The sequence below is a fragment of the Lepidochelys kempii genome, chromosome 6, assembly GCF_965140285.1.
Source record: "Lepidochelys kempii isolate rLepKem1 chromosome 6, rLepKem1.hap1, whole genome shotgun sequence".
NCBI classification, from domain to species: Eukaryota; Metazoa; Chordata; order Testudines; family Cheloniidae; genus Lepidochelys; species Lepidochelys kempii.
Genome location: NC_136385.1, coordinates 11,211,314 through 11,237,753, shown reverse-complemented (window position 1 = coordinate 11,237,753; position 26,440 = coordinate 11,211,314). Strand labels below are relative to the sequence as shown.

General features: G+C 43.7%; 1 protein-coding gene across 7 annotated transcripts in view; it reads left to right on the top strand.

The window, feature by feature from the left end:
- LOC140913636 (E3 ubiquitin-protein ligase rnf213-alpha) overlaps positions 1-26,440 on the top strand; it is a 175,638-nt gene that overhangs the window by 52,262 nt on the left and 96,936 nt on the right. For 6 of the 7 annotated variants that reach the window (XM_073350365.2, XM_073350364.2, XM_078853451.1 and 3 more), the window contains 12 exons: positions 268-533; positions 3,556-3,776; positions 4,880-5,074; positions 7,022-7,220; positions 8,535-8,599; positions 12,252-12,447; positions 15,404-15,526; positions 15,608-15,706; positions 20,367-20,495; positions 21,766-21,970; positions 22,736-22,915; positions 23,532-23,663. In XM_073350365.2, coding sequence (XP_073206466.2) covers positions 268-533; positions 3,556-3,776; positions 4,880-5,074; positions 7,022-7,220; positions 8,535-8,599; positions 12,252-12,447; positions 15,404-15,526; positions 15,608-15,706; positions 20,367-20,495; positions 21,766-21,970; positions 22,736-22,915; positions 23,532-23,663 — 2,010 coding nt within the window. The remainder of the gene's footprint in view (positions 1-267; positions 534-3,555; positions 3,777-4,879; positions 5,075-7,021; positions 7,221-8,534; positions 8,600-12,251; positions 12,448-15,403; positions 15,527-15,607; positions 15,707-20,366; positions 20,496-21,765; positions 21,971-22,735; positions 22,916-23,531; positions 23,664-26,440) is intronic. The other variant, XM_073350366.2, reaches the window with a different exon arrangement.

The window sequence follows — 26,440 nt, the reverse complement described above, 5'->3', positions numbered from 1 at the left end:
GCCAGGAGTGACTGGGCTGGAGGCAGGAATCACTGGAGGAGATTCTCTGGCCTGGGTTAGGCAGGAGGCTCGGCTGGATGGGTACAAAGGGCCCTGCTGGCCTTGGAATCTATTAACTGAATGGCACAAACAGCACTATAAAATGGCAAATGAAAATATTAGCTCTGTGACGATTGTGGACTGCTTGCTCCCACAGTCTGCTCCCTTGCAAGTTTGAAAGTTTACAAGCATTTATTTGAAGGTGTATACATGTTTATTTCCCACTAGGTATGTGGACCCAATTTGATGACATCTGTCAGTTTCCAGAAAAGTCCTGGTTTGGCTTTTTATCAAGAGGAAAGTCCAAAGAGAAAGCTAGTGAGCCTATCCTACAATTCCTGGAAAATGAGCTATATCGAGAACTTTCTCACCGAAAGGACTTTGGTGATGTGGAAAGGAAGCTTGACTGCTACAAGGAGTGCTTGAAAACCAGCAACATCGGTGATGCAGAGCGAAAAATAAATGATCACCAAACTGACTTTGACGAGACAAAGGTAAGTGAGCAGTGCCCATCTCTCATGGCAGCTCCACAATAGCTGGAAAGGCCCCCACTGAACCTTTCTGGAGATAGCTCTACCTGTGCATGGTGCATTGACAATCATCCAAGAATCATTAAAAGCTGAACGTTACTTTTGGTGTTCTTTCCCTCTCCAGCCTCAGGGTCTGCTCATTGGAGTTACAGCAGCCCATTGGAGTTACAGCAGTCTTTCCATTGACTTCACAGGCTTTGGATGAGATCCTAACGGCCCAATCTAACTCCTGTTGAGATGGAAGGATTTCCATCAGCTTTCATGGGAGCTGGACTGGGCTGCCACAAGAATCATCTGTACCAGCTTTGGACCTGATTTCCAGAGTTTATTCTTGAACGAGCTGCCTCCATAAAAGGCAGGGTGGCTTTAAATTTGGCAAAATCTCATTCATTATGATGAGGGCTGCAGATGTGTCATGGCATTTTTTTAATCAAAAATCACAGAGCGGTCATGGTCAATATCGTAAAATTCATAGGTTTAGTGTTTGCTCCATGAATTTGACTAGATAATGCCCTGACAAATGAGGGGGCATTGACCACCCATAGCAGCCCCCTCTGCCCCAACACCACAACCCTAATCTCCGCTTGGGGAGGGGGCAAGGCCCTGCCCCGCACTCAGCCCAGGCTCAGGCAGCTCTTTTGTGTGGCTGGTCCCCAGCTCCCCACTCTGGGAGTTGTGATCTAATGCGTGTGGCTGCAGCACCATTTGCTCAGGTTTGGCCCTGCTGCCCCCCCATCAGATGCTCCCTTCAGCGCTGAGCCAGGGACCCACCTTCAGGAAGTCACGGACAAATGGAGAAATCTGGTATCTGTGACATTTTCTGCACTGTGACAAACCTGCTGCTTTAATCAAGCCCTACCGTAAGGGCCTGGGGACTAGAACCCAGGCCAGGGAAAGATACAGCCAGGGCGCACTGTGGAGAGTAGGTGCCACACGAAGTACCGCCCACAAGAGCCAGAATGACAGTACCCCTGCAGCCCTCTGTTTGCCCAAGTGCCCCTTGTAATCCCAGGTGTTGCCCTAGGAATTTGTTTGGGAAACCACCCAGATCTTGGCCTGCTGCAATGCCAGACTTTGCTTTGTCTCCTGGTCTCTGACTCCAGCCTGACTTTGACCCTGATTCCTGCCTCTCGATTCCAACCTGGTACTACCTCTGATCTCTGGCCTCCGACCACAGCCTGGCTCTGACCCTGACTCTTGTTTATGGGACCTGGCTCCTGGCCTGGCGACTCCTGTCCCTGGTGGGCAGACCTCAGCTCAGCTGCGACTGCTAGGCAAGGCTGCCTGCGCCCCGGTCCCTTACATCCAATACCTAAACCAGTCATAGGGCAGAGACTGTCTGTTGTGTCCCTTGATCTTTACACAGTAACAATATGAAGAATCCAGACAGGTGGAGCTAGGTCCCAAATAGCCATGTTTACTAACTATACACAGACACACCAGTCTCAGCTACACACACCACTGCTCTGACTCGTTTCTGGGGAGTTCTAAAACATAGAACAGAGTGAGCGCTGTCACGTTGTCTGGAGTGGCTCACAACTGTGAGTGATGACCTCAGGGCAGATTGTCAGAAAACAGGGCAGACACCCCAGACTGGTGGTGTGTTCTATAATTAGATTTCGCCAAGCCAGTGACAAATGTGTATCCTGGATCATTATACTAGTCTTACCAGAGAGTCCCTTTAGACACTCCAGTCTATCTTGCCACCCAGACAACCTGGACTTTGTGATAAATTGTCCCTTAAACCAAAAATAACACCACATCAGTTTGCTCCCAGTCCCAAGAGACCAGTCACTTATCCCAGGTCAAATGGTACTCCAGATCTTACACCAAAGACCACCCTGGCAGCCAATCCTATAGTAAACCAAAAGTTTATGAGCTAAGAAAAGGAAATGAGAGTTATTGAGAGGTTAAAGCAGGTAAAATATATGCACATGTGAATCACAGTTTGTAATTCCAAACTGACAGTGATGTAATAAACTGCCAGTCTCCCAAAAGTCTTTCAGGGTACCCAGATTGTCTCTGGTGATCTCCGCTTTACATCTGGTACACTTCCCTGTAAAAGTCCAAACAGTCCATAGATGAAGGATCTTTCCTGGAATCTGTATTTATAGCTTCTTCTGACAGAAAACGAGCAGACAGTGTCTCTACTCGTGGGCTTTGAAATGTTTGGGTTTTGTTCTAATTCAGAACGAAGCCAAATTTCAAAATCCTCCACAAAGCAGAGCTTCCATCCTGTCTACGGTCCTGACAAAGGCACTCGTACCATGGTGAGAAGTGGCTATGTAGACACACAGGCTCTGTCTACACTACAGGTGCTACAGTAGTACAGCTACTGCGCTGCAGCCGTTCCGCCGTAGGGTACCCACTTCCTATAGCTACAGAAGGTGTTTTCCCATCTCTGTAGTTAATCCACCCCTGCAAGAGGTGGTAGCTTGGTCGACAGAAGAATTCTTCGCTTGACCTAGCAGTGTCTACACTGAGGCTTAGGTCGGCTTAACTGAATCTCTCAGGTGTGTACACTTTTCACACCCCTGAGTGACATAGCTAGGTCAACCGAAATTTTAGGTGCAGACCAGGCCATAGTAACCAAGATGGGGGCTCCATTGTGCTGGGTGCTGCACAAACACACAGTGACCAAGTTTGGGGTCCTGTCACACAGGTGCTGAACAGTCACAAACTCAAGAACAGTCCCTGCCTTGAAGATCTTACAATGTAAATAGAAAAGTTTGAGATTAACTGACTTGACCAAGTCATACAGGAAGTCTGTAGCAAAGGGAGGAATTGAACATACATCTCCTGAATACTATGCTAGAGCCTTTAGCCTCAAGGCCACCTTTCCACTCTGCAAGTAATGGTAAATACCTCCTCTATCATCCGTCCCCATCCACTGGCCAGTGCAGCTGAGACAATGCTGGGAGAACTGTATTTCAGGCATGTCTGATGCTTCCGGTAAAATATGCATGTTATTACTGTGTTTGTCTAGGTTTATGACTACATCCGCAAATTCATTGAAAATGTACTCGGAAACCCCAAATTTCAGAATCCTGCTATTTCAGCAATGGATGTTCTCCTCTTTGCATTATGCACAGTATTTCACCACAGTATCCATATAAGTGCAGAGGCCATGAGCAAGATTGAACAAATGGCCCAAAATGTTGGCTTGCAGGAAGGCAAATTCATGAACCTGAAAGAACCAAGAAAAAGGTAATATCTAACTCACTAAATATTTAGTTTTATTTGCTTGAACTCTGTCTGTGGTTTTAAAGGTAACACATTTACTTCCCTTTAAATGCTCTGAACTGACATATTTGCAAAGCACACAGCTTGGAAAGTAGAAGACTTAATTGTTTATGGGTTTTCATTATGTATAATAGGGGCTCAGCATGGGATCACCCTCTTCAGGGTTAACCCTAGAGTGACAATTACTATAGTTTATTATTTGTACTGCAGTAGCACCTAGAAACCACAAACTGAACCAGCAAGACCAAATTTAGAGGCTGCTGTGTGGCAGGTAATGCGTCCTAGCTCTCCTCTAATGTTCGTCAGATGGAAACCTAGTCTATCCCTCAGATCTGACAGCCTTAAAGTCAATGGGAGCAGAGGGTTAGTGCTTCCAAGGAACAGGTCTCCAGTTGGCTGCTAGAGGTGCTGTCCCCAGATGGGTGAGAGCTCTGGCAGGGCTGCCCAATCTGCATTAAGCTGATTGACACAAGAGCCCAAACCTGTTTTCTGTGATGGTCTTAGGTGCAGGAGTCTTTAACCTGTGGTTTGTAGAATGCCCATTGAATCCAGGGAAGATGGACATACAGATGTGAGGGGAGGAACATCTGCCAGCTTTCCAGCTACTGCAACCTTATTATCAGAAAGCAGAATTTACAAAGTGGGACAAAAAGTCAACAGCAGGCAGCATGTCCTCCTCTGGCTGTTTTGTGGCTAGCCCTTTAAAATGCCTGGAAACAAACTGTTTTGGGTTGAGTGCCATGTTTCATTTGACCCAAAATAGACTTTTTGGATTCGTTGAAATTCGTTGGAATTTTCGCATTCGGTTCTACCTGAACCGAATATTCCCCCCCCCACAATATTTTGGAACAAAAACATCAGTTATTCACGCAGCTCTCAAAATGACCGTGGCCCTATTTGTGCAGCTGCATGTGTATCTTTGCCTTGTCACCCGTCCAGCCACCCAGTTTGCAGCTGAAGTTCAAACTCATTAAGAGATGCACTGACATAATTGTGGATACAATTTGTCTGAATACAAGGAATTTTTTTGTTTGTTTGTTTAACATTTTGCATCCCCGTCATTGCAGGGAATGTATTTTAGCTCTGAAGCATGTTTGCATCCAAAGCTCCAAAAACTCTAAGAGCGCGTGTTGGGTCTGGCTGCTTCCTTTGCTGTATGAAATTCAAAGGGAATCGTTTGAAAAGGCAGAGGACCCTTTAACTTCAGAAGACATGCAGTCTCTGCCCTTTGCTCAGCTGAGGCATGATGAAGAGAAGCAAACGTGAGTCTACAAGGGAAATATTCTGTGAAAGAACGTTGTCGTTCTTTTGTCTCGCAAAATGTAATATCATTATTTGTGGTATAATGATTTGGAAGCACTTTGCTTGCTGCCTCCAAATGGGTAGTACCCCTGAAGACTGTGTGGGCTAGTGGTTAGAGCAACTGGCCTGGGTCCTGGACATGCCATTGGTCTGCTAGGAGACCTTGGGCAAATCCCTTCACCTCCTCTGTTCCTCCATCTGTAACATGGGGATAATGATGTGGCTTCAGAGTGCTTTGGTTCATAGATCCCAAGGCCAGAAAAGACCACTGTGATCATTTAGTCTGACTCTGGTTTAACAGAGGCCAGAGGACTTCCCTGAATTAATTCCTATTCGAACTAGAGCCGACCATTTAGAAAACCTTCTAAACTTGATTTAAAAATTCTCAGTGATGGAGAATCCACCATGGGGCGGGAGTGTCTATGTTATGAATTTGCTGATTTTAGATTTTAAAGCTGAAATCTAGTAAACTAAATTTGCCAATTTGATTAATGTTACAGGCAATATTGGAGAGGGATTTCATTAGGATAACCCTTTTTATTGAGCCCAGGGAGTGTGAGCTTACTAATTTTGAGAAATTCAAGAGGGTTCAAAAAAGAGCCAGGAGAATTATTAAAGGATTGTAAAGGCCTTATAGTGAGAGATTCCAGGAGCTCAATCTATTTAGCTTAACAAAGAGAAGTTTATGAGGTGACTTGATCACTGTCTATAAGTATCTGCATGGGGAACAGCAATTTGAGAATAGAGGACTCTTCAGTCTAGCAGACAAAGGGTATGTCTACATTTGCCGGTAGATTGGTACTGCTGCAATCGATGCAGTGAGTGTCGATTTAGTGGGTCTGGTGAAGACATGCTAAATCAATGGAAGAGCACTCCCTCATCAATTTGTATACTCCAGCTCCTTGAGAAGCATAAACGAAGTCAACAGGAGACACTCTCCCATTGACACAGCGCAATGTAGCCTCCGCGGTAAATGGATCTAACAACCTCGACTTCAGTTACGCTATTCATGTAACTGAAGTTGCGTAAGTTAAGATTGATTTACCGCGGTTGTGTAGACCAGCCCAAAGGAATAACAAGATCCAATGGCTGGATGTTGAAGCTAGACAAATTTAGACTAGAAATGGCATAAGTTTTGAATAGTGAGAGTAGTTAATTATTGGAAGAATTTACCAAGGACTGTGGTGGATTCTCCACCAGTGGCAATTTACTGTATAAATCAAAACTGGATGTTTCTCTAAAAGGTCTGCTGTAATTCAAAAAGGAATCATTTCAAGGAAGTCCTGTGGTCTGTGTTATACAGGAGGTCAGAACAGATAATCACAGTGGTCCTTCTGGCCTCAGAATTTATGAATCTATTAATCTATATTTTTAATTCTAGGTTCCTTTCAGGTCTACTTTTACCTTAGACAGTGTTTCTCAGAGCTGGACAAGTAGTTATTCTTAATCAATCCACAGGTTGATGAATTCACCAAGAACCACTCCAGTCTGTAATCAGTAGTTTTATAGATGTTCAAACATCACACTGTAGACATATACAAAATACAACATGCTGTCTTGCAAGTGACTGACATAAACAGCAGCTATAGCACAGAACAGTACAAATCATCATCCATCCTAAAGAGGCCACAAACATCGCCAGCCCAATTTTTGTTTTCCTTTGCAGGTCACTGTAAAGCAACAGTATTGAGGAGAGAATTACTCCTGAGAAGTTTTTCCTGAGATTTCATCTAAATCTGCTAAGCTGTAGTTCAAACCCATTGCCTCTTGTCCTGCTCCTTGGGCCAAAACTGTAATGATAGTTAGTGTAGTTAGTGTAGTTTAAAAAAATAAACCAGTCTGCCCACAGCAAATACCTCCCCAAATGCAGACTTTTATTAACATCAAGCGATATCCCACCTGTACAGGAAAGTTCTGGCGATGATAAAAGACCATCAGACCTTCATCGGGAGCTGCGCTCCTCTGGCAGAGAAAGTCATTGAGATGCTTGCCCTGAAGAATTTTTGTAGAGAGCCTGTTCCTCACATTTATGTGCCCCTGCAGCTTCTTTTGAACAACGTCTACCAGCGGATCACCAATCGCCTAGCAGAGGGTCGCGGAATAAACGTAAGGTTGATGGACAACAAGCACGTTAATGGGGCCACCTCCCATTAATCTTTATTTCCTAAACCATATTTTCTAGCTGGTCATAAAATCTTTGTTTTTCCTATGGAAAATGTAAATTAAAACAAAATAAAGAAGGGGGCAAATATTGGGGGACAGGGGTCTAAGGGACACTAGAATTGAATCTGGGAATTTAGACAAAAACAGGAAAAAATAATTTAATCAAAATTCCTGTCAAAAATTTTGACTTTTCATCAAAAAAACAAAATCCAAGATAGTGAAATTTTTTCAGATTTCACCAAACTGAGCCCAAAATTTTTTGCAGCCATAAAGGGCCAAAAATTGAAAAAATGACCCAAATCGCAAATTTTAGAGGTGTGTGTGTAGTGTTTCTTGACAAAAAATTGGAATTGTCAATTTCACCTTTGGTGAAACTTTCATTTAGTCAAAACTACAATTTTCCATTGGAACAAAATGCTGGAGGAAAACTTTTGAGCAGCCCTAGTAATTTCCTGTAAGGCCTTGGTGAGGTGCCTTGCTTGGGTTTCATTGCTTGTTTCCCAACCCAAGCCTTCCCACCACAGCTTGTCTAACTGAATAGCATAGGGCTCAGTCTCCACCATTTAGGGTGACCAGATGTCCCATTTTTAAAGGGACAGTGCCATTTTTGGGGACTTTTTCTCATATAGGTGCCTATTACCCCCCACCCCCTGTCCAGTTTTTTCTCAGTTGCTATCTGGTAACCCTACCACTATTGAACTTAATCAGCTTTAAGTCTAGAGGTGCTGTCACACCAGTGTAATGAGAATTTGTCCATTGATTTCAATGGGAGCTGGATCAGGACACAAGCTAAATATTTTGGGCATGGAGTACATGATCCTTAGGTGTGGCTTAGCCATGCGAGGTGCAGGATCTGCAAAGTCTGGGAGAATAAAGGTGACTAGGGCTCACTGAAAATTTTCTGTCAAAACTGTTTTTCAAGAAAGTTTGGGTTTTCAACAAATCTTTGTTTTGTTTTTCCTTTTGGTGTAAAATTTTTGATTGTTCATAGGAGAAACAAATATCCAAAAGGTTTTGGCTTTCACCTGAAGACACTGGGCTTCCTTTCTTTCTTTCTTTCTTTCTTTCTTTCTTTCTTTCTTTCTTTCTTTCTTTCTTTCTTTCTTTCTTTCTTTCTTTCTTTCTTTCTTTCTTTCTTTCTTTCTTTCTTTCTTTCTTTCTTCCAAAAAGTTGAAGTTCTCCATGGAAGAGATGTAATTTGTGATGAGCTTTAAAGTTGACCCGTTTCCATGCTATGCGCTCTTTCTGTGGTTTCAGGAAAGTGATGTCAATGTAGCTTTGCAGGACATTGCCAGAAGGACAGAGGCTTGGCTTGGTACCAGGTGAGTATTTTACATCCAAACTTCTTAACAAGGTAGCAAAGAAACAGAAAGCAGCCACCACCATCATGGGGAGACGCAGGAGGAGGTGATGGTGCTGTTGCCTGATCTTTAGATTGTGTATTAATTATATAGATTACTTAAGAATCCCCAGTTATCACTTTGAGGGTTGACAGGTTCTTGTCCCAAGATCAGGCCCAGTATTATTTAAATTGTTATATAGTTGGGAACCCCAATGTGCACAGTTGCAACAACTCACACTATAGGAACTCTTTTATATTTACAAATATAGTTTATTAGTACATTTAGCACAGTCACAAACACCCCAACTTAGTAAAATAGAGATGCTACAGAATGTACATCTGCACTTCCAGATACTCACATCATCCCTTGCAGAACAACCTGAAGTGTTAGCCATCATCTTCCTCATCACCATCACCTTCCCCACCATTGCCAGTGGCCATCATTCTGGCACCTCCCAATGACTACATCTCTTTCTCCTACCTTCCCTAGGCTGGGATGCTACTTTTATAATATGTTATGCTGACACCACTATGTTAGATGCATATTTAGTAGGGGATTTCCCCCCTTTTCCTTATTTGCTTTCCTCATCTTACTAATATTGGAATGTCTTTTTCCTATAGGTTAGTACATCAGTGATCTTAACTTAGTATCATATATGTCAATTCGTTACCATGGCCCTTTTGTGGTTAGGTATCACATTTGTTGTTTCTGTCCTACTTGCTTATTTTGGTTCTTTCCAAGTTCCAAGTTGTGGTGTATCTGTTAAGTTTAAAAGGGTATGAACTTAGGAAAGCCCCTATGCTAACCTGCTTTAATGCATCCTCTATACTAAAAGTCACAGCCATACATGGACCTTATGCATTAGCTCATAACCACCTATCTAGGTGAAAGGTCCCAAATATATGTATACTCAGTGGTGAGCTGGAGCTGGTTCTCACCGGTTCTCGCGAACCGGTTGTTAAATTTTGAACCGGTTTTAGAACCGATTGTTAACCTGCTTCCCTGCAGGGGGCGCTGAGGCTTTGATGGGCTCTGGCCGGGAAGTGATGTAATTCCTCCTCCGGCCACCAGGAGCGCTGCGCTGCAGGAGCCCTGTTGCTGCTGCTGCTCCCCTGGCCCTGGGGCTCCTGATCCCACACGCCCTGCCCTGAATTTTAAAAATTCCTCCCGGGCAAATGCGGACGTATGATAACCCTGTGGATACAAAAAATACATACTGGGGCACATCCCTTAAATCAGAACTTTTTATAGGGAACCCGTTGTTAAGATTTTGGCAGCTCATCAGTGTGTATACTAACTTTGCTATCTGGGTGAAAGGTCCCGGACATATGTTTGCTAACTTTGCCTTAGCTCAACCTATTAATAAAACAAATAGTCAAACCTATAAGAAAATAAGAAACTTATAAGAAAAGATATATAGGCAAGCAAACAGGCTAGCCTATAGGCTACATGCCCCCCTTTGTAAATGAACCCCATCACCACAGGTGCAGATGTAGATGGTCAAACATCTGTGGGAACAGTTTCAATGCCATTTTCCACCGCTTGGGGTGGAGGAAGGGTATCATGAAGATGATACTCTAGATCCTAGTGCATTTTTGGAATGGGTACCATATATATATATTTGCCATCATTAATGTTTGGTACCTGTTTAGGTTTTTTTTGCTTATACCAATTGAATTTACACTGAGTGCAACCTAAAATAAGGAAAATAATCTCTATTGCAATTCCTTGGACCGTAACCCAGTCTTTTACTTCAAAATCTACCTTGGGGATTGTTGAAGACTCATCACCTTCATTCATTAATTGGGTAATAGCTTGTTTGGCTTTATACATATCGTTAATAATTTTTATGAGGTCTCCTTACAATTGGTTACCATGCAAAATGGGCTATTTCCAGCATAGGTCACCCTCTCCATCAGAGTCTTCCACTTGGTCAGTCTTACCACACAAAACAGTGTCTGTCTCAAACACATTACATCTACAGATGTACTGAGGCCCTTAACCTTTATTTTCAGCTCCCCAAATACTTGGGGTTTTCTGTTGGGCTGTTTATTTGTGCAATGTTTATCTGTTCAAAGTTCATAGGCCTTAAGCCTTATGCTAACTTGTAGAAGCTAATGTCTTCCAGGATACAGGCCTGTAGGTTGCCTGCATTACTGCTGAATATAATGCAAAGCAGAATATAATGTAAAGCAGTAAATATAATAAAGGCAAGCTAGCCCACTGGGCTGCAGTAGCAGTGAATATAACAAAGGCCAACTAGCCCACTAGGCTATGGGTGTTAATGAACCCTTGTCCCTATTACATAAGATGAGGACTTTATCCTTAACACAATAGATAACAGGAAAATGGGAATTGCCACCTACTTAATTAGTATAGGTGTATATGTGCCTTTGGGGTTTGGCAAAAATTTAACCCTGTGATCCTGCACTCCAGTTGACCAAAAGAGTAGTTTTAAGGTATATTGCAATAATAGAATACCAGCCACTTCACTATATGTTACCCTCTACATCCAAGCCTATTGCTAGCATAGGCGCTGACTTCCTCACTTTCCCATGGGTGCTCGACCCCACTCCGCCCCCGGCCCCACCCCCACTCCACCCCTTCCATGAGGCCCTGCCCCTGCCCCTGCCCTGCCTCTTCCCACCCCTTCCCCACCCCCATTCCAACCCCTTCCCCAAATCCCTGCCCTGACCCCACCTCTTCTTCGCCTCCTCCCCTGAGCGCACCATCTTCCCACTCCTCCCCTCCCTCCCGGAGTGTGCTAACGCTGCCAAACAGCTGTTTGATGGCGGCCAGGGCGGAAGCGCTGGGAGGTAGGCGGAGGACTGGGGACGTGGTGCGCTAAGGGGAGGAGGGGGTGGGGCAGGGGTTGAGGAGAGCTTGGCTGCTGGTGGGTGCAGAGCATCCACTAATTTTTCCCCATGGGTGTTCCAACCTACGGAGTCGGCGCCTATGACGGCTTGGTTAGCCTGGCAGGCTACCAACGATGACAACGGATTTTATGGTACCTTCTTTCTGACCACACCGTGGTGTGTCCACCTCAAATATATTTTATCTGCCAATGTGCTGATACCCCTCTTCAGAGCAACAGGCCATCGGTGGAATTTTTCTGTTTGGGTGATAAACTACCAGATGAGATACATTGCTGCATTTATTAGAGACATTGTCTTCAAGGTGACCTACTGAGTGGGTAACTGCCAAGTGACCGAACACATTCTCACCTGGATTGAACACAGGCAACGAGGCTGTGAACAGGACACACAAGATTTTGCCATGATAATCTTAGTTAAATAAGAGTTTTAATTAGGGTGCAGTGTTACAGACCCCAGACCTGAATTGCTTTCAGTGGCACTTCAAGAATTAAACAAGTGGCTTTTCCTGTTTCCTGTTTTAAAAACAGTAATTTACAATACAATGTAGCTATTGCTAATCCTTGGTGAAATGTGGGACCTTTTCCAATCCTATAATTATAGGATGGTGTCGTATACTGCATACAGAGCTGATTTACGCCCATTGCTACACCTGGTATAGATGTACCCACTCCAGAGTTGTTGATTTGAAGATAAACCCTGCCGTAAATTATTGAAGAGCTGAGTTTTCAATGCTATTTCCCTTGCTGTATCCACAGACATCAGACAGGAAGTGCAGAGGATGCTCTGCAGCCAAAGGAGTTGGAGGATGTTCTGCAGTGCCTTAATTTAACATTTACTTTGGTGAGAAAGTTCTTGAAACACCCAAAGAAAATACCATTCAACCCCGTGATGACGTCACTGCAGATTTTTGAATTGTTCTCTGGAACAGAAGATTTACTGCAAACCAAACGGGTAAAATGAACATTTTAAGTTATTGATGAGGGATAGCTCAGTGGTTTGAGCATTGGCTTGCTAAACCCAGGGTTGTGAGTTCAATCCTTGAGGGGGCCATTTGGGATCTGGGGCAAAAATTGAGGATTGGTCCTGCTTTGAGCAGGGGGTTGGACTAGATGACCTCCTGAGGTCCCTTTCAACCCTGATACTCTATGATTTTATGAGGAATTTTCTCTAAATGTTCCAAGGTTTCTTTCAGGATGCTCATACCCTTATTAGCGGCCATGAACTTTGCTGTGCCAAAAATGTCCATTTGTAAAACCATGAATTGTCACCGAGGTGCCATATGTGATCTGGCAGAGAACCCGCATAAACCTTCTCAAATAAAACTGCTCAGAGCAGGCTAATTGGAAGCATGGCAAACATGCCAGAAACCCCCAGAGCCTTGTCTACACCAGGGCTCCCACTGGTGAACCAGTGGTAGCAATGGTGGAATCTTGTTATACAATTTCCTAGTGTGCACTCAGTGGGCCAGGTCCTCCTCTGGTTGCCACAGCTCCATTGATTCCAGTGGACCTTTGGATGATTCATACCAGCTGTGGTATCATTGACTGCAGTGGAGCTGTTGCCAATTTACACCAGCTACTGATCAACCAGCTCTGCCAGCCTGTTCTAACCAATCCCGCCACATTGTGTTAAGTGCAGCTGTACTGTGTGGTGGAGAGATTCATTGGAGCAGCTTGGAAGGGCGGTGACTGCGATCTGAGGCACAGTGCATGTGTAATGTGAGGGATCCAGGATGAGGGCTGAGGTCGTTAGCCTGTGTCAGTAGCAGTGGGGGTGGTCAGTAATCTGGTCGCACACATCCTGTGGTCTCTGAGGGGCAAGCGAAAGCAACGTCTCAGGAGGAATTCTCTGTGCACAGGTGAAGGGCAGGGAACTGTTTGCCTGTCAGGGGTGGTTTGTGTAGAGCAGGCTCAGTGTTGGGGTGTAGGCCAGGGGTAGGTAGCTCCTGTTTGCTACGCCTGACTGAAAACTGAATTTTGCTCTAGAAAAGAGAACATGTTAGACCAGAGGCGCTGAGTTTCTGAGTTCCCGGGGGCGGGAGGGGTGGGGTGCTCGACTCCCGCTCCACCCCAGGCCCCACCCCCACTCCACCCGTCTCCCAAAGCACCACCCCTGCCCTGCCTCTTTCCACCCTGCCCCACATCTTCCCGCCCCCGCTCTGGTCCCTCCCCCCAGTGCCTCTTGCATGCCACTGAACAGCTTATCGTGGTAGGCGGGAGGCGTTGCAGGGGAGGGGAAGGAGTCGATCGGCGAGGCCGCCAGCAGATGGGAGGTGCTGGGGGGCAGGAGGAGCTGGCTGCCAGTGGGCACTGAGTACCCACAATTTTTTTTCCATGGGTACTCGAGCCCCGGAGCACCCACCGAGTCGGTGCCTATGTGTTAGACTGTGTCCTACAGTGCTCACACTTTCTGTTGCATCTGTCAGGGCAGAGCGCTGATGTGTGTGTTGTTGGGGGTGTTGGGGCATACATTGCTCAAAGATTTAAGGTTGTTTTGTGGGGGTGGCCTGGACGTTAACACTGTATTTCCTGGTTTTCAGACGTTTAAGTTTGTGTTACATTAATTCTGAAACTGCCTGGCTTTCAGAGATTTAAGTGTAGATGCTCTGGAAGGGCGCAAGAAAGTGCTTCTCAGTAGATAGTGGAGAAGCTTCACAATGTGACCTCATCTCTTGGATGTTTTGATCAGCAGTAAAATAGCTGACAATGTGGTCCTTTCAATTACAATGAGGCTTCAATTACAATGGGGAGGGATAGCTCAGTGGTTTGAGCATTGGCCTGCTAAACCCAGGGTTGTGAGTTCAGTCCTTGAGGGGGCTATTTAGGGATCTGGGGCAAAAACTGGGGCTTGGTCCTGCTTTAAGCAGGGACTTGGACTAGATGACCTCCTGAGGTCCCTTCCAACCCTGATATTCTATGATTCAGAGTTAACACCCCACTGAAATATTCTCCCTGTCACTAGCAGCTTTTAAATCAAGATTGGATTTTTTTTTTTAAAGATATACTCTAGTTCAAACAGGAATTATTTTGGGAAAGTTCTCTGGCCTGTGTTTACAGGAGGTCAGGCCAGGTCATGACGATGGTCCCTTCTGACTTTTAAATCTATCAAACTATGAATCGCGCTTTGTTCACAATTCGGAGGGTTTATTAGCACCCTTAAGGCCTTAGAAGAATGACTTTATTTTTAATTAAGTTTAGATTCTGAAGCGCAAGATGGCAACCCTAAAAAAAGGAGTACTTTTGGCACCTTAGAGACTAACCAATTTATTTGAGCATGAGCTTTTGTGAGCTACAGCTCACTTCATCGGATGCGAATGCAGACTAACACGGCTGTTACTCTGAAACCTAAAAAAAGGGTTTGCTCACTGAATCACTTCAACTTGGCCCAATTTGTCTCTTGAGCTAAGTCTACGCTTAGCAGTTTAAAGCACTGCCATGGCAGTGCTTAAAGGGACAGTGTGGTTGTACGTGAGCACCGGGAAGACAGCTCTCCCAGCGCTCTAGGTAAACCACTTTGCGCTCCCAGCACTCGGATCCTGTCTACACTGGTGCTTTACAGCACTGACGCTTGTTGCGCTTGGGGGTGGTGGTGGTGAGTTTTCACACCCTTGAGCAAGAAAGTTTCAGCGCAGTAGCTTCCCAATGTAGACAGGCCCTTGGTTTCAGTTATTTTCTCTTGTAGCTCCCAGAACTACTTAAATCTGTCGTTTCTCCAGCCATCTGATAATGAGTTTTGCACAACTGAATTTTCCAATGACCTGATATTTAGGCTTCTGAATAGTACCAAATCTTGAAATGCAGTCTTGAAATTGGTGACTTTCTTTTCAAGTGTTTGATTTAATGTCTATAAAGGAGATGAAAAGCTGAGTTTACCACTTCTGTAACTTGCTTCTTTTTTTATTTTCAAGGATTTCCAGGACCTTAAGCGGACCCAGGGGCTCAAGGAATTTATGAATGTAGCAGAATTATGGATCAAGGAGTTATTCCCCAAATTGTCTGAACAGGAAAAAGTCTTTTTTGATTATATTGACGTGAGTCCAAAAAATTCCAGTGAAACTGATTTTTTCATTCCTATTAAAAATAGTCAACTGATAGGTTTATTCTGTTCTTAGAAATGGCAGCAGCTCATTTCCACTGGGCTGTTCTGTGAAGAGTGGACCCGTGACTGGCAAAAACTTATTAAATCTTTGTTTGCGGAGTGGATAAAAAGGGTGAGTTGACTAACTGAAAATCAGAAAGATGGTCTTTCCCTCAGAGAACTGAAACGGAGGTACAGACAGATGGGGAAGAGAGCAGTGGGATGATTATTATTGGAAGAATAAGCAACAGTAGCAGCGTACCATGGGGGACCATCACAGCATCCATTGTTTTTAAGGAGAGATTTAGAGGGAGATGGAGTATGAGGGACAGAGTAGGGACCAGCTGTGAAGGTCCTTGAAAGTAGAGTTGGGGAACATTTTTGGACAAAATTTTTTTTGCTGAAAAAAGCAAATTCGGTGACATCAAAACAATATTGCAAGTTTGTGTTGATTTCCCTCAGTTGCTTTGGTTGGTTGAAAACAAAACCAAACCAAACAGAAAAAAAACAACATTTTTGTTTTGATATTTATCAACTGAAACGTTTCAAGTTTTTGATTTGAACTGTGACTTTTCATTTAGAAATTTCCTTTGATTTTATTTTTTTAAAAATAGTTTAAACATGCTTGAAATCAAAATGAAATGTTTGACCCAAAACAAATATTGTTCCTGATTTTTTCTGGAATTGTCAGCAAACCAAAATAACCCCACAACCATGATTCACACAGCTCTAGGCGTCATAGCATCAGTTGTGTTTAAGGAAATATTTAGAAAAAGAGAGATGAGAGGCAGGGTGAGTACCAGCAGTGCAGGTCCATGAAAGTGAAGACAAGTACTTTGTGCTTGATATGATGGAGCAGAGAAAATGCCACAGTGTTGGGTGTGATGTGAGCAAAGTGACGAGCCAGGACAATGATCCTTGTGGCAGGGTTTTGAACAGATTCAGTGAAGAAGATGGGATTTGTCCAGGCCAGAGAGGAGGAGGTTACAGCTGTATAAGCACGAGATGATGAGGGGCTAGATGAGAAGGTTAAGGGGTGACTTGATCACAGTCTCTAAGCACCTACATGGGGAACAAATATTAAATAATGGGCTCTTCAGTCTAACAGAGAAAGGTCTAATATAATCCAATGGCTGGAAGTTGAAGCTAGAAAAATTCAGACTGGAAATGTGTAAAATGTTATCAGTGAGGGGAATAAACCATTGGAACAATTTACTAAGTGTTTTGGTGGATTCTCCATCACTGGCTATTTTAAAATCAAGTTTGGATGTTTTTTCTAAGATATCTGCTCTAGTTCAAATAGGAATTAAATCATAGAATCATAGAATCGTAGAATATCAGGGTTGGAAGGGACCCCAGAAGGTCATCTAGTCCAACCCCCTGCTTGAAGCAGGACCAATTCCCAGTTAAATCATCCCAGCCAGGGCTTTGTCAAGCCTGACCTTAAAAACCTCTAAGGAAGGAGATTCTACCACCTCCCTAGGTAACGCATTCCAGTGTTTCACCACCCTCTTAGTGAAAAAGTTTTTCCTAATATCCAATCTAAACCTCCCCCACTGCAACTTGAGACCATTACTCCTCGTTCTGTCATCTGCTACCATTGAGAACAGTCTAGAGCCATCCTCTTTGGAACCCCCTTTCAGGTAGTTGAAAGCAGCTATCAAATCCCCCCTCATTCTTCTCTTCTGCAGGCTAAACAATCCCAGCTCCCTCAGCCTCTCCTCATAAGTCATGTGTTCTAGACCCCTAATCATTTTTGTTGCCCTTCGCTGGACTCTCTCCAATTTATCCACATCCTTCTTGTAGTGTGGGGCCCAAAACTGGACACAGTACTCCAGATGAGGCCTCACCAATGTCGAATAGAGGGGAACGATCACGTCCCTCGATCTGCTCGCTATGCCCCTACTTATACATCCCAAAATGCCATTGGCCTTCTTGGCAACAAGGGCACACTGCTGACTCATATCCAGCTTCTCGTCCACTGTCACCCCTAGGTCCTTTTCTGCAGAACTGCTGCCTAGCCATTCGGTCCCTAGTCTGTAGCTGTGCATTGGGTTCTTCTGTCCTAAGTGCAGGACCCTGCACTTATCCTTATTGAACCTCATCAGATTTCTTTTGGCCCAATCCTCCAATTTGTCTAGGTCCTTCTGTATCCTATCCCTCCCCTCCAGCGTATCTACCACTCCTCCCAGTTTAGTATCATCCGCAAATTTGCTGAGAGTGCAATCCACACCTTCATTTATGAAGATATTGAACAAAACCGGACCCAGGACCGACCCTTGGGGCACTCCACTTGATACCGGCTGCCAACTAGACATGGAGCCATTGATCACTACCCGTTGAGCCTGACAATCTAGCCAGCTTTCTACCCACCTTATAGTGCATTCATCCAGCCCATACTTCCTTAACTTGCTGACAAGAATACTGTGGGAGACCGTGTCAAAAGCTTTGCTAAAGTCAAGAAACAATACATCCACTGCTTTCCCTTCATCCACAGAACCAGTAATCTCATCATAAAAGGTGATTAGATTAGTCAGGCATGACCTTCCCTTGGTGAATCCATGCTGGCTGTTCCTGATAACTTTCCTCTCATGCAAGTGCTTCAGGATTGATTCTTTGAGGACCTGCTCCATGATTTTTCCAGGGACTGAGGTGAGGCTGACTGGCCTGTAGTTCCCAGGATCCTCCTTCTTCCCTTTTTTAAAGGGAAGAAATCAGGGAAGTTCTTTCAGTGATGGAGGGTCCCTGTTGTATTTCACTGAAGGCAATGTGTGTGCACCATGCACCCAGAGTTTTTCAGTGTAGTGGTGACTGTCGGTCCATGCATGTGTCCTTACATTGCCTGGTGGTTTTGCCCAAGATGATAAAGGATGGGGTGGACTGACTGCGTCTTCAGTTCCTTCTTACTGCCGCGTGGTCTCAGTCACAGATTCTGCTGGCCTCTCATCCTTGGTGATGCATTTTCCAAATAAAATGGTTTTTACTCTTTAGTTAGGAATTTTAATGGTTTATGTAGTAGTTTCTTGTTTCTGAGAGTTTCATAGAGTTAACAGCTGGAGACACCATTTTGGCAGTTTCCAACCAAAAACACCCCTGCCCCCTCCAGCACCCATGTCTGGGTACTGCATGTAGACAGGACCTTCCATGGTGTTCAGTAGTAATTTTCTTGTTTCTGAAAGTTCTGTAAGTCTCTGAACTTTCTACCCTTGTTTGTTCTCCCTCAACGATTCCATTGTCTTCCTCACACCCCCGCCTACCTAGGTACTGCTTGTTAATTACTTGAAGAAGAAGGGGAGGTTATTTACCTGTAACTGGAGGTTCTTTGAGATGTGTGGTCCCTATCTGTATTCCAAACCCACCCTCCTTCCCCTTTGCTGCGGATCTGATAGGTCTGCAGTGAAGAAGGAACCGAAGACACAGTCAGTCCACCCCGCCCTTTATTGCCTCAGGCAAAACCACAGTGTAAGGCAATGATGGATACTAGTACTTTGAAAAGCTCCAGCTCTGGGCACCCTTCAGTGCAATACAGATAGGGACCACACATCTTGAAGAATCTCCAGTTACAGGTAAGTTACCTCCCCTTCTCTGGCCTGTATTATACAGGCCGTCAGACTAGATGATCACAATGGTCCTTCTGGCCTTGAAAACTATGACCTGATTCCTCATGGATTTGCAACCTGTGCATCATTTACATCTGTGCAAAGGGAATGTAAATTGCTACCATCAGGGGCATGATCAGGTGTCATTTCACCCGCACTTGACATTGCAGCGAATGATGTCCTCAGCTGGTATACGTTGGTGTGACTCCAGTGTGGACCTACTGATTTACACCAGCTGAGGATCTGATGACAGGGGAAGGATCACTTGATAATTGCCCTGATCTGTTTGTTACCTTTGAAGCACCTGGCATTGGCCACTCCCCCAGGAGTACAATGGTTCATCTAGCCCGGTATCCTAGGTTAGCTGAACCATTGTACTCCTGGGGGAATTCTGCGCCACTGCACAATGCAGAATTTTGCAGAAATTAATGTTTTTTGCACAGTTTCCTTTCCCCTACAGAAATGGGTTGCAGTGCTGCTGACTGCCACTAGGGGCCTCTGGACCTGGCAGAGCCCAGCTCGCACATAGAAGACACTGCTGGGAGGGAAGGGGAAGGAGCTAGAGGGTTCTTGCTGCTGTTCCCTGCATGCCCTGAGAGAAGGAGAGGGTGGTGTGCAGCAAACTCCACACAAACCTGGGACCCAGCATCAGGCTGTTTCTACCTCTGGATCCCTGTGTCCTGAGGGGCAAGGGGTGGGTGGCTGGACCCTCGGGGGGGGGGCGGGGGCGGGGGGAGAGGCTGTGGATATCTGGACAAGGGGGCCCCCCACAGCTGGGCTCTGCCTGAGAGGAGTTGTGGGTGTCTAGCCTCCTGGCTGGGCTCTGGCCAGGGGAGGGGGCAGAGAAACAGGAACTTGGGTTGTCATAGGGGTTTCTTTAACTCTCTACTCCTGGGGGAAAATCTTTCGTGTGTCTGTATTGTTACAGACATACTTGCTGACAGGTATTTTGAAATAAATTACCAAAATAATTGAATCTGATGTGATTATGTAGTGTTATTTTAACAAATAAAATTTGCAGAATTTTAAAATATTGTGCGCAGAATTTTTAATTTTTTGGCACAGAATTCCCCCAGGAGTACCATTGGTCAGTGTGGCCGTTGTTATGTTCCTATCTGACTCATCATGAGCTTTAAGAAAGGTTTTTCTGAGGGTATAAAGGATGGTTGCATAACAAATGTTTCCTTGTTCTAGGTGAACCATAAACATCTGTTTGATCACTACTTGGTTTTCATTAACATTAACAAGTTCCGAGATACAGAATTGGAAAACTGCTTTTCACAACACATCATTCAGAGTATCAAAGGGCTGACAAAAAGCAAGGTATAGCAGAATCTCTCTCTTCCCTCCTGTGTAGCACCTGCCTGACCTTCACTGAAGAGAGGGACCAGAAGCCAGGAAATCCTGAGCTCTGTTCCCCACTCTGTCATGTTGGATGGTTTTGTGCATGTTTATTATACTATTGGTCACACTTTATATGAGGGGAACACTTACAAATAGATTATAAAGTGTTACTAAATGATTAATAGGTGTTATAAGGGGCAATTTTTTGGAGGGGCAAATAGTTTTTCTGCCCCCAAAATGCATTTTTTGGAGCTCCAAAGCTATTCACAAATTTGGGTCAAATTCAACAAATAGTTCTGGGGGGAAAAACTGAAAAAAATCATAAAAATTGAACATTTTCGCTTTTTCAAAACATTGCGACTTTTCATTTTGAAATGGCATTTTATTCTCAAAGTTGGTCAATTAAAAAAAATACACATGGACCCCCCCAAAAAGTGCAAAACATCCCAAAATAGCCAAATCAAAATGAAAAACTCAAAAACAATGTCTATTCATAGATTCATAGATATTAAGGTCAGAAGGGACCATTATGATCATCTAGTCAGACCTCCTGCACAACGCAGGCCACAGAATTTCACCCACCACTCCTGCAAAAAACCTTTCACCTATGTCTGTGCTATTGAAGTCCTCAAATCATGGTTTAAAGACTTCAAGGAGCAGAGAATCCTCCAGCAAGTGAACCGTGCCCCATGCTACAGGGGAAGGCGAAAAACCTCCAGGGCCTCTTCCAGTCTGCCCTGGAGGAAAATTCCTTCCCAACCCCAAATATGGCTATCAGCTAAACCCTGACTATTCAAGTTGACTAAAATGTTTTGGTTGACTTAAATCAAATCAAAACCCTTTAAACAGTGGCAACGCTGCGGGGGGGGGGGGCACCTCTGGAAAAGTGTGTGTGGGGGGCTCACCGTGGGCCACGCCAACGTGCAGGCCATCATGTGACCCACTTCTCCCCTCCCACGAGTTGCCCCTGCTTTTAAATAATTAATTTTTGAGTCAACCAGAAACTGTTTGATTCAAAATGGCATTTTCTGAGTTTTAAGTTCAACAAGAAACTTAATAAAGGGGTTTTAGTTCAGCCCCTAAACCCAAAAATCCATTATTCCCTCAGCTGTAGTTATGTTACAGATGTGAGTAGTGCTTTATACACTGTACAAAAACATCAGCAGAATTTGAGAGATGGTTTTAAGCTCTGTGTGTGTGTGTGTAAAATATCTCTACCCATATAGTTAGAAAATATTCTTTCTTATAGAAGTCAATGTTGAAAGAAATTCTTCACAAATTTTCAAAGACAAACAAGCCAGTTCTTGCACAGATCGTATCTATTATCATTGAAAGTACGTGGACTGAAGAATTGAATCAGATAGCAAATGCTAACCGGTTTGAAGAGAACACAGCCAGAGTTCTCAAATGGCTACTCAACTCCTCCATGGGCTTGGATATTATCTCAGCTGTCCGTGAGTTTCTATGTGGACATTTTGTTCCAGTGATCTCAGAATGGGTTCAACTTATTGGGATCATAGTTAAGTGAAAAGGAGTTGGCTGGGTGCCAAATCCCACTAGTCATCTATCTCCAGCTGTAGATGCCTTAAATGCATTTGAAAATCTGGCCCTTAGAGATTTAAGACTAAAAATGGTTAAAATTTTTTAGACACAACCTTTTTTTGGCAAAAAATATAGATTCAGCATCATCGTTTTATGAATTTGTGTCCATTTCACCAAACTGTTTTGAGGGAGGGGGGGAAACAAAAAAAATTGAAATGTTTTGTTTTGACATTTTGGAAAAAAAGTTCCAATTTTTGAGTTTGAAACAACTGTTTATGTTGAAATTACCTTCAATTTTATAAAAATAAAATTAAAAAAACCATTAAAAACACACAAACGCATAACAAAATGGTTTTGCCAGGAAATAAAATTATTTCAACTTTTTGATTCACCAAAAGTTTCAAAAAATTTCAATTTTGGGTCTACTCAAAATGATTTTCCCCCGGATTTTTTTTGAATTACCGGTGAACTGATAAATCTATTATTTGCCCAGCTCTACTTAGGAGTAGGCCAGGGCTTATCATAATGCAGCTGAGTTGTCCCAATGAAGTCAAGGAAGTGAGAAACTGTTAATATTTTCTGGGGTTTATTGTTAAAATAAAGAAGAAAACTCCAGTGCATTTTCTGAAATCATTCCCAGTATCTCACTATATTTTTTGTATTTTTGTATTTTGCAGAAAATTTGAAGCCCAAGGTTCAAAATCAAATCAACGGAGACGCACAACTGCTGTTTTCAAAGGTGTCTGAGTTGTTCTCCTTTGTGGGTCTTAGTGTATTTTCTGGAGACATCCCATTCGAGATGCTACCTGCCATTCTACAACACACACAGGAATTTGCCGAGATGCTGACTCTCATCGGTGAGTTTGCAGCTTCATACTTTTATCCCTAAGAGGTGCCTTAAACATATTAATTTTTTTCTAATACAGTCAGAAAAGAAAAATGAATATAAAATGCAAACCGTATGTTATTGCAACTTCTATAGAATATCATAAAACCAGTTGTTGTTAATAAATAAAATATTCAAAGGTGGAGTCTTAAAATATGGGGGGGGGGGTAATTGAAAACCACTGTGTTAAATGTGATGGATTGACATTTTTTAAGTTAAAACACTCCTTCTTTATGAACACCTGGTAGCAGCTAGATATTTGCAGCACCCTTACCATTTATTTTAAAAATGCAGTTACATTCTAGACATTTACAATATTCAGTTTTGGCTATTTATGCTGATTATATCAGGAACTCCAATACTTCATGCTGCTTGCAAAATGTTTGTATGATTTGTAAGAAGTTGAGGGACAAAAGTTCTCTTCCAAGCTCTTCCCACAACATAAGCTCCACCCAGTAGTTCTCAGTGCTATTATCTGAGGCACTCTGCAGACTCAGGCAGATATTTGTTGTTGCATCAGTTAAATTCAGAGCACCTTCCCCATATCATAGAGATTGTCTCAAAAATCTTGTGTATCTCTTTTCCAGAGCCATCTTATTCTCAATATATAAAGGAAGTGCTGGATGTCAGAAGAAATGAGTTTGAGCAGCTGAAAAAGCAGACAGAGCAAAGACAAGCATTTCTGTATCTATGCATCTGCATCTCGGGCATCATAAATGGTACCATCCTGTTCTGTTCTCCTACAGTACATAATAATAGAATTTCTTACACACTTACTGGATGGGGGGTGTGATGGGTTGGATCACAGAAAACCCCTTGGGAACTGCCAACTGATGTGTTGAGATTACTTCTGCCCCTGCTTTTTTGCCCTGGCAGCTTGGGACTTCAGTGTCCGGCCTGGTTTGAGCCAGACACGCTAGCCTGCTGCAAACCCAGACCCAAGTCAGAACCATGTCCCGGAACAGCTGCAGGCTTAACTGAAGGAGGCTTAAAAAGTGTTCCTGTCTCTGACACTCAGATGCCCAACTCCTAATGGGGTCCAAACCCCAAATAAATCCGTTTTACCCTGTATAAAGCTTATACAGGGTAAACTCATAAATTGTTCGCCCTCTATAACACTGATAGAGAGATATGCACAGCTGTTTGCCTCCCCCACAAGGTATTAATGCATACTCTGGGTTAAATAATAAGTAAAAAGTGATTTTATTAAATACAGAAAGTAGGATTTTAAGTGGTTCCAAGTAGTAACAGACAGAACAAAGTGAATTACCAAGCAATATAAAATAGAACATACAAGTCTATGCCTAATACCGTAAGAAAGCTGAATACAGATAAAACCTCACCCTCAGAGGTGTTCCAGTAAGCTTCCTTTTACAGGCTAGACTCCTTCTAGTCTGGGTCCGGCAATCACTCCCACCCCCTGTGGTTACTGTCCTTTGTTCCAGTTTCTTTCAGGTATCCTTTGGGGGTGGAGAGGCTATCTCTTGAGCCAGCTGAAGACAAAATGGAGGGGTCTCCCAGGGGTTTAAATAGATTTTCTCTTGTGGGTGGACACCCCTCCCTGCCCCTGTGTAGAATCCCAGCTCCAAGATGGAGTTTTGAAGTCACATGGGCAAGTCACATGTCCATGCATGACTCAGGACTTACAGGTAGCAGCCATGGCTCACATGCTACCTCGAACATCTTCAAGTAGACTTCTTATGTGGATTGGAGCCTTCCAAGATCCATTGTCCATTAAGTGTTTCTTCATTGGGCACGTAACTTGCACATTCATTTCTCAAGAAGCTGACCAAATGCTTTGCTAAGGCTACTTAAAATCAAGCAAGTACACAGCCAATATTCATAACGTTGAGTACAAAAATGACACATGGATACAAATAGGATGAATATATTCAGTAGATCATAACCTTTACAGAGATATGTAACATGGCATATGTAGCATAAAACATATTCCAGTTATGTCATATTTACATTCATGAGCATATTTCCATAAAGCATTATCGGGTGCAATGTCAGAGGGAGGACTATATCCTGGAAAGCAGCAACACTAGAAAGGGGATTCTGATGGAAATCAACTGAATATGAACTCCCAGTGCAGTTCAGTGACTAAGAGGGCAAATACAGTCCTGGGTTGTATGAGCAGGGGAATATAGAATAGAAGAAGGGAGATGATATTACCTCTGTATATGGCACTGGTGAGGCCATTACTGTATACTCTGTGTCCAGTTCTGGTGTCCATACTTCCAAAAGGATGTTGCAAAACTGAAAGGTTTCAGGAAAGAGCTACAAGAATGATTCGAGGTCTGGAAAACCTGCCTCCCAGTGAGAGAGTGAGGGAGCTCAACCTACTGGGCTTATCCAAAAGAAGGTTAAGAGGTGACATGATCCTGGTCTATAAGGACCAACACAAGGAAGAAATAGCTGGGAGCAGAGAGGTCTTTAACTTCCAGACAAAGACAAAGCCAGACCTGCTGGCTGGGAACTGAAGGGAGACAAATTTTGGCTGGGAATAAGGGGCTTGTGTTTACCAGCAAGGGGAATTCACTACTGGAATAGCTGCCCTAGGGACAGGATGGATTCTCCATCACTGGGAATCTGTCAATGGAGATGAGGTGTCTCTTTCTCAATGCTCCGCTATAGCTCAGCCAGGAGTTACTGGGCCGGATGCAGGAGTCACTGGGGAAGAGTCTCTGGCCTGGGTTATGCCGGAAGCTGGATTGGAAGATCGGAATAATCCTTTATGGCCTCTGTGAATCTGCTTTACAGTTAGATTGAGAAAAATTTTCCTCTGTGGAACGGTTACACTTGGGGCAGTTCCTCCTTTCAGAATGATTGTCACAGGGTCTCTGCAGACTCAGGCAGATGTCACAGCAGTGGTTACACACAGGTTACATTTAGATGGTCTTCTTTGTGACCCTGGGAATTTCCTAATACTTGAATACTTTGCAACTGTAACCTTCTTTTGGTGTAGCTCTCTGTATTTAATTATATTCATAATGTTTACTGTCCCACCCCCTATGACTCTGCTACACACACAGTTAGCTGCTATCCCAGATTACCATGTCATTATTTTATTAAAAGACCATGAGAATTGTGAATGTTCATATAAAAATCTAGTTGTCATGGCCATTTAAAGGGCAAATTTAAAGGATCTAGGGGTGTCAGTGGACAAGAAGCTGTATATGAGTCAACAGTGTGCCTTTGTTGCCAAGAAGGCTAACGGCATTTTGGGCTGTATAAGTAGGAGCATTGCCAGCAGATCGAGGGACGTGATCGTTCCCCTCTATTCGGCATTGGTGAAGCCTCATCTGGCGTACTGTGTCCAGTTTTGGAAACAGTCCAGCGGAAGGCAACAAAAATGATTAGGGGTCTGGAGCACATGACTTATGAGGAGAGGCTGAGGGAACTGGGGTTATTTAGTCTGTAGAAGAGAAGAATGAGGGGGGATTTGATAACAGCCTTCAACTACCTGAAAGGGGGTTCCAAAGAGGATGGA